Source organism: Bidens hawaiensis, unplaced genomic scaffold, assembly GCF_021521415.1.
Source record: "Bidens hawaiensis isolate Kalapana, Puna unplaced genomic scaffold, B.hawaiensis_p1.1 tig00004234_1, whole genome shotgun sequence".
Classification (NCBI taxonomy): Eukaryota; Viridiplantae; Streptophyta; class Magnoliopsida; order Asterales; family Asteraceae; genus Bidens; species Bidens hawaiensis.
The window spans coordinates 910,928-922,975 of NW_027491252.1; the positions used below are offsets into that span (position 1 = coordinate 910,928).

The 12,048-nt window shown below is 40.7% G+C and overlaps 1 protein-coding gene across 1 annotated transcript; it reads right to left on the reverse strand.

Moving 5' to 3' along the window:
* Positions 1 to 7,968: 7,968 nt before the first annotated feature.
* Positions 7,969 to 8,421, reverse strand: LOC143625758 (uncharacterized). Its single transcript, XM_077096013.1, has one exon. It carries the CDS (start codon positions 8,419 to 8,421, stop codon positions 7,969 to 7,971), a length of 453 nt encoding a protein of 150 aa, XP_076952128.1.
* Positions 8,422 to 12,048: the final 3,627 nt, after the last annotated feature.

Consider the following 12,048-nt stretch of genomic DNA (forward strand, 5'->3'; position numbering starts at 1 on the left):
AGAGCTATGCGCCAAACACCATGCGGCCAAAGAACAACTTGATTCCACTGACCTCTGCATGGCCTTTCCACAAATGGGCAATCGACATTGTGGTCCCCTTCCGCAAGCGCAAGGGCGAGTAAAATTTTTGGTAGTGGCAGTAGACTATTTCACAAAATGGGTTGAAGCCAAGCCACTAGCAAAAATCACAGCCGAAGCGAGGAAGCAGTTTATCTGGAGCCACATCATATGCCGTTTTGGCTTGCCCATGGAAATTGTGAGCGATAATGGCAAACAATTCACTGACAAGAAGATATCAAGCTGGCTCAAGGAATTGCGCATCAACCAAATTTTCACTTCAGTATACCACCCTCAGGGGAATGGCCAAGTGGAACGCGCGAACCAAAGCTTGCTGAATGGGCTGAAGAAAAGGTTAGAGGGAGAATCCCATTCTTGGGTTGACGAGCTACCTAATGTCCTGTGGGCGCACAGGACATTAAGCAAAACTAGCAATGGCGAATCCCCGTTCAGCCTAACCTATGGAACGGAGGCAATGATTCCAGCAGAAATTGGATGCCCATCCCATAGAGTGCTCATGATGAGCAAGATTGATAACGAGCGAGAAAGAAGGTTGGATCTCAACTTACTTGAAGGGCGCAGAGAGGCGGCTATCATCAGTGAAGCCAAATACAAGAAAAAACTGGAAAAATATTACAACCAGCGTGTGAAAGAATGCCACTTTAGGAAAAATGATTTTGTCCTTCGAAACAATGAAGCTAGCCGCGCGATACCCCCGGGAAAAATGTCCCCCAATTGGGAGGGACCTTATCAAGTCTTGGAAGAATTGGGAAAAGGCGCATACGCCTTAAAAGATTTGAATGGAAAGAAGATCCCGCGCGCATGGAACGCAGCACAGCTTAGAAAATGTTTCATGTAAAAAATGTCAAGTTTGTAATCAAGGCTTTTTAAGCCATTATGAATAATGATACGCGCTATCTTCTCTTAATGTGGATTCTATCACCTTTTGCATACATGTTTCACACTTCCCTTTATTAATTTTGAGCAATATGACAACATTGTATTGACATCAAAACGAAATAAAACGAAGTAAAACATACATGCGCGAGCTTCAAGCTCAAACGCGTTAACGAGTCTTAACTCTAAAACGTCAGGGCCTTAGCCCAATTATATTACCTTTTGCATACATGTTTCACACTTCCCTTTATTAATTTTGAGCAATATGACAACATTGTATTGACATCAAAACAAAATAAAACGAAGTAAAACATACATGCGCAAACGCGTTAACGAGTCTTAACTCTAAAACGTCAGGGCCTTAGCCCAAAATTATGAGCCTTAGCTCAGGGCCTTAGCCCAATAATGTGAGCCTTAGCTCAAATCACTCACAACATCCATCCTACATGCTGCGCAGCCTGACCATAAAAATACCTAAACACAAATAAGGCAAAGCAAATGCCAAAACATAGTTGTTAAGGTCTCAGGTCGAGGTCGCGCATAAAATTGTAATGGATATCTGAGTAACACATATTGACACGTAAAGGCTAAAAAACTCATAATTCCATATAATAAATGCGCGATAACGTCGCGCAAAAGAGGAATAATGAAAACGCCATGGCACGTGTCAACATAATCAAGATATGGCAAAATCACTTACAATATGACAAGGATTAAATACAAAAACTTCCTTACAACCTTGCTCTTATTTCAACGTGCAAGCATATCTTATATTCAACAAGCAAACATGCAATATAAAGAGATGAAAGGGGAATGCGCAAGATGCGAAGAAGGGAAAAACAAAATTTCATTCCAAAACATTGAAATTTACAAGTTTACAAGATGATGAGATACAAACTACAAATAAAAAACAAAAAACATGAAGGGCTTCTCAAGTCTCCACGTCGACGTCAGCCTCTTCATCATCCTCATCACCGCCCTCAGCATCTGGCGCAGCCTGCTCCTCGTCATCTCCAAACTGACCATAGTCAAGTTGTTCATCCTGAATGGAGTCTTCTGTCATAATAGTGTCAGGAGCAGATCCTTTGGCCACGCCAGAGCCGCTAGCAGGAGCAGCATTCCCCGCGCCATCATCGCCTCCACCAGCCCCTTCGCACTCGTCAAGCAATTTCTTTAGCGCGCCGAGGTCGGGCTGGTCAGCAAGCGCGGATATCTGCAAATCATAAAGAAAAGTATAAGTACACAAATACTTGAAAAAAAAATCAAAGTAATCTCATTAAAGTTAAAATACCTGTGCAAGGATAGGAATGGGAGTATTCAAATACTTCTCCCCCATCTCGGCCATGTCCGCGCAGGCAACGTCGCTCTGATAAGGGTAGTCGGATGGGTTCTTCTTCAGCATCCCATATTCATAGCCATCCGTAAACCCTTCAGCTCGACCCACCAAGCGCGCGGCAGCGTTGCAATCCATCACAAGGGCCTGAAACTCGTCTGAGTATTTCATTGCGTAAGCGCAACGAGTCATGCCCTGTGAGATTAGCCATTGGCGATCCTGCGCGAGGGAAGCAACAGACGTCTCTAGAGCAGGAATCTGAGAGTTTAACAACTCAACAGTTTCCTTAGTCTGTTTCAGCTCCTCTTTGTCAGACGTTGCTGCCGCCAGGATTTCTTCTTTTTCCGCTCGCGCAAGATCGAGTGCTTCCTGGCTAGACGCTGCCGTCGCCAGGGCTTCATCTTTTTCGGCCTGCGCGGCCGCCAGCTCCTTCTTTAGGCCGACAACCTCACTCTCCAGTGATGATTTCTCAATTATAGACTGGACAAGAGCTTGGTCACTCGCCTCCGCGTCCAGCTCCAAGTCGCGCGCTCTACGCGCGTACTTGGCAGCGTCCGCCTCGGCCGCCTGTAGCTTCTCCCGCGCAGCCTGGAGCTCATGCCCGCGCTTCACGAAGGCGCTGTTGGAACTTGCTCTGTTCTCACTGAGCTCCGCTTGGAGCTTCTCAGCTCTCTCTCGAGCATCAGAAAGATGCCAAGCAGACACTTTAGCCTCTTGCTTGGCTTCCGCAAGAGCATCACGTACCTTTACGTAATCATAGCGAAGCTCTTGGGAGGCAGCAAAGAAGGCCGACCCAGCAAACAGATGATCGTTGAGCAAGTCATCGCGAGCGCGGTCCTCCTGGAACCTCCTTTCAGCTGGAGGCACAGCATGAGCCCAGAATTCCGCACACACACCCATGGACTGAAATGTGTTGTCCTCAGTAATATTCCATCTCGGGCGGTAAATGTGATCGGCTTCCTGCAAAAACAAAGTAATTATCTAAGTCATCAAAACACTAAGATGGAACTCCGCGCAGCGGAGCAAAAACGAACCTATACCTGCGGGGATGAAGCAGAAAAGTCAGCGCCTGGCCCACGAGAAGACTCCGCCACAAAACCTCGTGGCGCTACAGGGCTGGCGCGCTCACTATCGGGGCCTTCAGCTTCAAACTCCTCATCCTCCTCTGAAACAGGCCTTTTCTCCTGCGACCTAGAACCAAAATCAGTCTCGCGAGGAGGGCTGTGCGCAGGAGGAGGTGAGGGAGGTCTCGACGCCGCCAGGTCGGCGCGTAAAACGGCCTCCTGCTCCTTTGTAATCCCGATAAGGGGAGATTCAGCGCTTGCAGGAGCAGGAGCAGAACCAACGGCGCTGGCACCGGCGCCAGGAGTGCCGCTAGCAGCTTGCACGCCAGCAATGACTCCTGTGAAAAAATCAACAAAAAGAAATGGTTCATGACTTGATCTAAAAGAGTCAGAAAATAATAGCACAATACGTACCTTGGCGCAACTCCGTTCGCGAGGCAAACATCGCCATGAAGTCCATTCTACCCTTTTTCGAGGGTAAAACAGGGGACTTCGAAGCGACCTCCGGCGCAGCCTCGGCATCTTGTTGCGCTTGAGGTTGATCCACCAAGGTCGCCGGCTCTACAAACATTTGAGTGAGCAAAGATTCATTAGTAATTCTATCAGAATCGCGCTCATAGAACAATGAAAGATAAGCAAAGGATAAGCAAAGTATACCTGTCGAAGGCGCAACGCCGCTTCCCTTTTCCACCGCGCGAAGGGAGGAGGTAGTAGCACCATACCTCGTGTGGACAGGAGGTCTGCCCACTTTTTGAGGCAGAGAAGACAAGGAAAACTTGGGAGGAAATTCCTGGGTTTTCTCAAATCCCCTCGCCTGAGTAGGAGGATCCTGAGCAACAGGGGCAACATCTTTCTTTTGTTTCTTACTGGCCCCTGCGCCAGTTTTCCCCTTAGCTTTACGCTTTAGTTGGGGCGCCTCCTCCTCCTCCTCCTCTTCCGCGAGCTCCAGCTCGTAGTTTTCGAGCGCATCTACAATAAGTGCAAAGGAAATGTTAGCCAAATTTGGTATTATAAAGGAAAATGCATAAGTACAAAGGCTTACCAGGCGCATCGCTGTCAAAGAGGAATCCCAGATCAACAGGGATGAACATGTCATCAAAGCGATCGGGGAAGCCAACCTCCCCAGCGCCCAGCGCGACGGAGCCACCCTCCATATGCTCATCATAGGCGGCGTGGACATACTCCTTGCTGACTGCACAAAACAAGTCAAATGATATCAGCAAAACGAATTATATTCGCGCAGAAGTAAGGCAATGAGATTAACTTACACAAGCCGTCAACTTGGATAACGGGCTCAGTCGCGCTGTCGGCCCACCTCCTGCTCATGCCAACCCCCACCAGCGCCTCCTCGCAAATGTTCTTGGCAGGGGATGGTTCGGCAGTCAACTTGTTTACCCAGGCGCCAGTTGGGTTCTTGAGGACACCCACATCCGCAGGCGCAGAAGAGATCGCGCGCATGGTCATGCGGATGGGGATCACACCAGCCCTTATATAGAAAAATCTCTCAGACCAGTCATGAAGGCTCTTGAATGAAACAGTGCAGCACTTGACCTTCTGACTGCGAGGAATAAATGAGAACCAAGAATCTTGGATCTTGGGCTTGTAAAAAAACTGAAAGCGCCGAGGGGTGGGCTCCTCGCGCTGAGATTTGCACATGAACTCAAAATGAGTCATGCGCACAAGTCCAAACGGATGGACTTGGGATATATGAATCCCATAAAACCTAAGCACCGCACCCACAAACCTTGTCATCGGGAGACGAAGGTTGCAGTGGGTGAAAAAATAACAGTAAAGGGATATGTAGCCGGCAGGCGGGTCCGCCGCCGTTTGCCCGGCCCCAGGCAACATGCAGCCAAACTCAGGGAGAAAACCCTGAGAGGCGACAAGGCTGTCAAAATCGGCCTGCCTCAGTTTGTAGGGGATCTCATCCCACTTCTTCACGGCCTTGGTCCTCCCTACCTCCTCCGAGGAGGCCTCAGCATCCCTTTTCCCCTTGCCGGTCTTCTTCAACGTAGACATTGCTAATGATTTAACACGGCGATGGATAGGGGAGATTGTGTTGTCTGAACTATCAGACATACAACTGTAAAAACGAACGGAGGGTGCCTCTAAAAGAACAGAGATCTGGAAGCAGAAGACGGTGATCGGAATAGAATGAAAGAAAGAAAAGAGCTCTGAATAATAAACAACAAGATGAAGGATAAAAAAACTCTAAGGGCTGGCTTTTATAGGCCCAGGAGAGAGAAAAATTGGTGCTGATCGGACTTCACGCGCCCCCACTCGCAGGTGTAAGCCAACGCGAGCGCGACACGTGTCCCTGACACTGTGTGAGGGGACACGAAAAGAAACGATACAGCTGCTGCCAGAGTTCACGCGCCACCACTCGCAGGAACGGACCAACGCGAGCGCGACACGTGTCCCTGACACTATGTGAGGGGACACGAAAGGCAACTGTAGCACCTCGAGCACACGAAAGGTCTGACACGTCTCCATCACTGACGCATGTCAGCAACAACCAACCACGTACAGGGACGATTCGTTTTCAACCAAAAGGATAGAATTTCGCGCAAAGATGAATAATAAGAAGAAAAAGACAAACCTCTACTAAAAGAGCAAACTATTAAGTCTAATATCTATCTTACCTCGCTCGCGCGAGACAAGACACACATTAGACTGGGGGGGCTTGAAGAGGTATGCACCCGCCTCAACAACGAGCGAGGCGGGTCAACCCACAAGATATAGACAAGAGGCTTGAAATCAAGACATTATGAAGGCACAAAGCCAAAACCTATGCGCATGGCGCATATCACATATACTCACGCATATCGCATATGCTCATGCATCACATGCTCAGGCATCATATGCCCAGGCACCACAGATGCTCAGGCATCACATATGCTCACGCATCACATATATGCGCGTGGCGCATCAGCGCGTGGCGCATATCACATGCTCGTGCATACCACATCTGCGCATGAAACATCTGCGCGTGAGAATAAAGAGAAGACCTCGCGCATCCTCAGGATTGGCGCATATCACACATGCACATAATCAACCTCGTCCTTATCCAAATCAGGATTAGGGCAACCTTGATTGTGCACGTCAGACAACCTTCCAGAAGGTATCTTTTTAAGGAATAAGAATATGCTGATGTTGACAGCTGCCAATGAAAGGTGGACAACTCAGCATAAACCATGTGCTACCACGTGATTATAACCAATGAAAAAGCACCAGGTGTCCCCAAGGACACGTGGCGCAAAGCAATTGGAGGAGGCCAGCAAGGCCCTGATTAGGTCTGAGCCCAATCATTGGAAACCCTAGCACTATAAATACCACATCAACTCCACAAGGAAAGATCATCAAAATAACACAGTCACATCCAATAACAGAGTATTCAGCCATTAAGCAATACTCTCCAAATTTCCTTACTATCATATTATTATCTTCTCCTACAAACACTTATTCTCACACCGGAGGGTTACCCCAAAGAGGACCCCTCTGTCCCTTTCTGAGGGGTAAGTTTACGGTGCTGTTCATTTTGTAGGTGGAAGAACCCAGATCCCAGAGAACCATCGGTGGAATAGCATAATCACACCCGAGGAAAGTAGATCGTCTACCAGTGAGTCGATCCACGTTTCTTCAGTTTGGTTGGTTGGTTGATGAATGGAGTGACATAAATTAAAAACAAAAAAAGGTGTTTTCTAAAGAATGTGCATCAAACTTTAGTTTTCAGCTTGGATTCAGGAAAATAATCATGTTTTTTAGTAAGATTCCATCGATAGAAATCAACTCATTTGATCACAGCCATCTTCGGACCTCAATCAAAGGACCAACTTTGGGTTTCAAGGTTTGATAATCAATGTCTTAGGAACAAAAAAGTGAAAAGATTTTTGAAAAATAAAAAAAAAATCAAAGTATTTAAACCTAATCCCACTAAAATTAAAATTAAAAATATTAACTTGTAATAAGTTCTTAAATGGATTAACAGGTCAACCCGCTTTTTAACAGATCGGGTTCGGATTGACCTATTTAAGAAAACGGTTCGTGTCAGCAAACCCAAAACCAATATTTTTTTTCTTGTCGGGGTTCGGGTCATGTCAAGAACTAGCACCCCTAGGTATAAAAATATTTAGCATTTACGAGGTAGCAGGCTCTTCAAAGCAATGTAACGTGGATCTCGTTTTATTTACTAGCAAATTTGTTTAAACTAATTAAAGTTTATATCCAAAAGACCTTTCATTCAGCGGTACTAAGAAATTGTATAAAGTTTTGCCTTTCCAAGAGGATTAACTATTGTAATTCTTATAAAAAAAGATTAATTTAGGAATATAATTAAAGAGTTTGTGAGCTTTCATTCAAAAAAATTACGAATCTATAAAATGATCTACATATAGCCAAAAACCAACTATTAGACCTTATAAGTATGTCAAGCGTTGCTAAAGAAACTATCAATCGAATGAGTTAAACGGTCCAAATTTTTTAATTTTGTTATTATAAAATACAAGATACAAGAGCAAATTTCAAAAACTATTTCAACATCTGACATAAATATTTGCTATAAACAAGCGTGGCGTAGCAAGTACCGTTATTTGAATATATGTGTAAAAAAACACAATCTTACTCATATATGGACCTAATTTGATGGTTGTGACCAAAATCATATGTTAAAACCAAGCTTCCATCCATTCTTTTGAGCACAAACCTTTCGACCAGAACATAACAATCAAATCTTTCCCATCCACCAGTCCCTTCAAACTTTTCATCTCTCTTTACGTTATGTGTTCTTTGTTCCCCACCAACCCATCCAACATTTTCTTCTTCCCACCTCATTCTTTCCATAATTGCTAGACACGGCCCCACACTTTCTTCTCTCTCATTATCGTCCCCTATTCTTGTAAACCATATGGCTCCATCTACCACGTTTCTTTCGTCCCATATTGCATCAATCTGATTCACACCAATGAAAACCGCTTCACTATGAACCACAACGTTCACTGACACGATACCTCCATCATTATTATGCACATTTTCCTGTTCGAAAACTCGTTCCCACCTCTGCTCCGGTGTCATTTCATAAAAGATAGACTTTTGCACTTGGATCACTCAATCTTCCTTCTTTAATGAATACAAAAGGGCAATACCATTTGCCAACTACCACATGATTTGAAGATTTGGTTGATGGAGGGAATTTCAAATCGGGAAGACATGAACGAAGAGAATCATTGATTCCTTTGCTTCACCTAACTTGTAGTTTTTGTGTGTTTTACAATAAATTTCCTAGCCTTTCCTTCTTAAGATAGACGGTGGATAGCCATCATTCGCAAGAGATTTTGCATAAAAACTAGCATCATCTTTAAAGAGTCTTTTTTTACAAACAATCTCAAATTGCTGGTACATGCCATGTGGGTCCAATGGCCTTGGTTTTACGTCATTGACACAACTACCAAAGCAACATTGTGATATGTCTTATTCCTTTAAGTAAACGCTTCCCTGATAAGTAATTTTGTTACTTCATTTAAGATCATACAAACTTATAACCACAAACTTAAAATGAATATATATAGTATATATATATATATATATATTCAGGATCATGTGAGAACTATTTGAAAATTGAGAACCATGAGGATCATATTGGACCAAAAAAGCCCAAAAATAAAAAAATATCTATATAAAACAAAAAAAAAACGCAAAAATGAAAAAAGTAAAAAACCCATAATTCTTATTTATCATCCTGGTTTCATAAAAAAAACGGTCTTGCTTTAGCTTAATTATACATATGTGTATAATATGTACATATATGTACATACATGTTTTTTTATAGACATATTTATAATTTAAGGTAAATGATAATGTGCATATGTGTCCATTACGTAACTAAAGATTAAAACTTCAACAAAGTAAAAAAAAAAGATTAAATTAAATTACACACATGTGTATAATACGAAGTTTTTAATTATTTATTTATTTATTTTTTTATGAAACCGGAATGAAATATAAGAATTTTGGGTTTTTACTTTTTTTAAAAAAAAATTTGAGGTCCAAAATGGTTCTCAAAGTTTTCAATTTTCAAATGTTTCTCTTATGGTCCTTACCCTATATATATAAGGAGATAATCATGAGAGAACTCCATTTTATGGAAAGAACTAAATAACTAATAATGAAGTATTTTTAATTTAATTAAAAAAATATTTTTAAATTTTTTTTTCTTTCATTCTTCTTATATGTTGTTATTCTTCACCACAAAAAAATATTAAAAAAAAAATTAACATTGTAATGCATATATGCAATACATCGACTTTTTTTATAATGCATATGTGCAATATGTGCATTTTGATATTTAAAATAGTGTTGAATAGCATATATATAGTTGTTTGTATTGTATATTTGCAATAGTGTTATATTATATACAAGAATTAAAAAAATCGATATAGTGCATATGTACATTAGTGTTGTATTACACATATGCAATAATGTGTTTTGCATACAATTATTAGTGTCGTATTTGCATATATTTAATAGTGTGTATTAGATAATGTATTTGTGTTGTATTATATGCAATAAAACACTATTTTATATATACAACACACATTAATGCACATATGCATTACATCGACGTTTTTTTTTATTTTTTTATTCTTTTAGGAACAATATCATCTTATTAGAAGGAAGAAAGAAAAAAAATCACAAAATATTTTTTAAAAATAGTTAAAAATAATTCTTTACTAGTTCTCTAGTTCTCTCTTTAAGAGGAGTTCTCTCTAGATCCCACCCATATATATATATATATAAATATATATATATATGATTGATTTCTTTTGAGAACCGTTTTAAGTTTTAATAACTCGAAAGAACTCAACGTAACAATTTTTTTTTAAATTTTTTTACACATATGTAATATGATGTACATAAAATTATACATCTTTTCAGCATCAAATAATCTCTAAAAACTACAATTTCTATTAAATAACATAGCACAGAAGGATACTTATCATAATAAAATACAATTTCAGGTGAAACCAAACCCCAAACAAAGAAACAAGCGAAAAGACGAAGAAAAACAGAAGAAAACACAAGAAAAGCAAGAAACACGCCCCCATGCCTCAAGAAACACGCCCCATGCTTCTGAACACCAGAAAAGACAAAAATCTATAAGAAAAGACAAATACTGGGAACAAAAGCACGGGACCGTGGTCACCTCCAACAAAAAGACAAAACGAATTTGGCACATGTCATTAAAAGCATGGGGGCGTACCTCATGGAACACGGGGCCGTGCTTCTCACTCCAGATTGCCTATAAATATTGGCTCATGTTGCACTTATTTGGTGTGCATTGAAGAGAATTCTATGCAGTTTTCACTTATAAAAACACCCACTAACACTCATATTGAAGATCTAGTGAAGAGTTTGAAGGCTTGGAGGTCATCATCATCAACCATCATCATCATCATCATCATCTATCATCATCATTATTAAGAAGGAAGATTCACTCACATTTGGTTAGATTGTTCTAGTTTAATCATGTGTTTGTTGTTATCATCCATTCCAATGTCCATAATTATGCTCAATATGAGCTAAACTCCATTTACCATCTAAAATCTATGAAGAAGCTTTGTTTTACTTAATGATTATATAAAACATGTGATTTAGTTTAGTAACGTACATGGCTATTTTGCAATTATATTTTGATGAGAAATGTTTCACCATCTTAATTCAACAATTCAAAGTTGGTGATTGGCAATCTTGACAATCATTCATGATCGATTCATGTTCTTGAAAGATAGAAACACTTTGATAACTTATCGAAACATGGATCGTTATATTGTACTTAGAAATGATGAGATATAAGTTATGATCTATCTCTAAGTTTTGGTAATCCGAAAATAGCATCGCTAACGCGATTTCTTAGGATATCATGCTAGTTAAAGAAATCACATGTTAACGGAATGTGTAATTATAACTTACTTAAATCAGCCAATGGGAGGTTGTGTGACTAAACTATAATCACCCGAAGTTGTTAGAATTGGTATTTGAGAAATCAAAGTCAATCCTAATCTCTCTGCTTTATTAACCTACTTGCCAACTCAAATTGACATTCTTGTGGTAGCATGACATTAGGAAATGGTCGACTTTAAAATGCGCATGCTACTTTCTTTTATGTCATAGGATATGCTCACTTAGAAATGATGGACTATTCTATCATATATTATTACGGCCAGTTTATCACATGTTTACATATTAATCATCAAGGATAAATGGAGTGGATTCTTGATCTTAGATGGTAACCTTCATATAATTGAACTACTTATTTAGAATTTCTCATCTTGGTCACCTATATATTATATATAAGTATTTATATTTTATAAAAAGTTCAAAAATTAACCCCAAAATGATTAAAACCTCCGATTAAAGTAAAACGACGATTCATTATTAGAAACATGTGTGCCCAGGGATCGATACTTGGTTCTTACCAATACTATTCTACATATACGATAGGTACACTTGCCTATTTTGTTTGTGTTTAGTCGTAGTAGAAATCACTTTTATAAATTTAAAACACGATCTTGTGCAAAAGTTAAGTATCCATCTCTTACTATTTTACAAGCTACGCACGTAGCACATCATAATATGTAAGTGTAAGTAACGTAAAAAAATTACAGTATTTTTTTTACACACCGAATCGACTTATTACACATG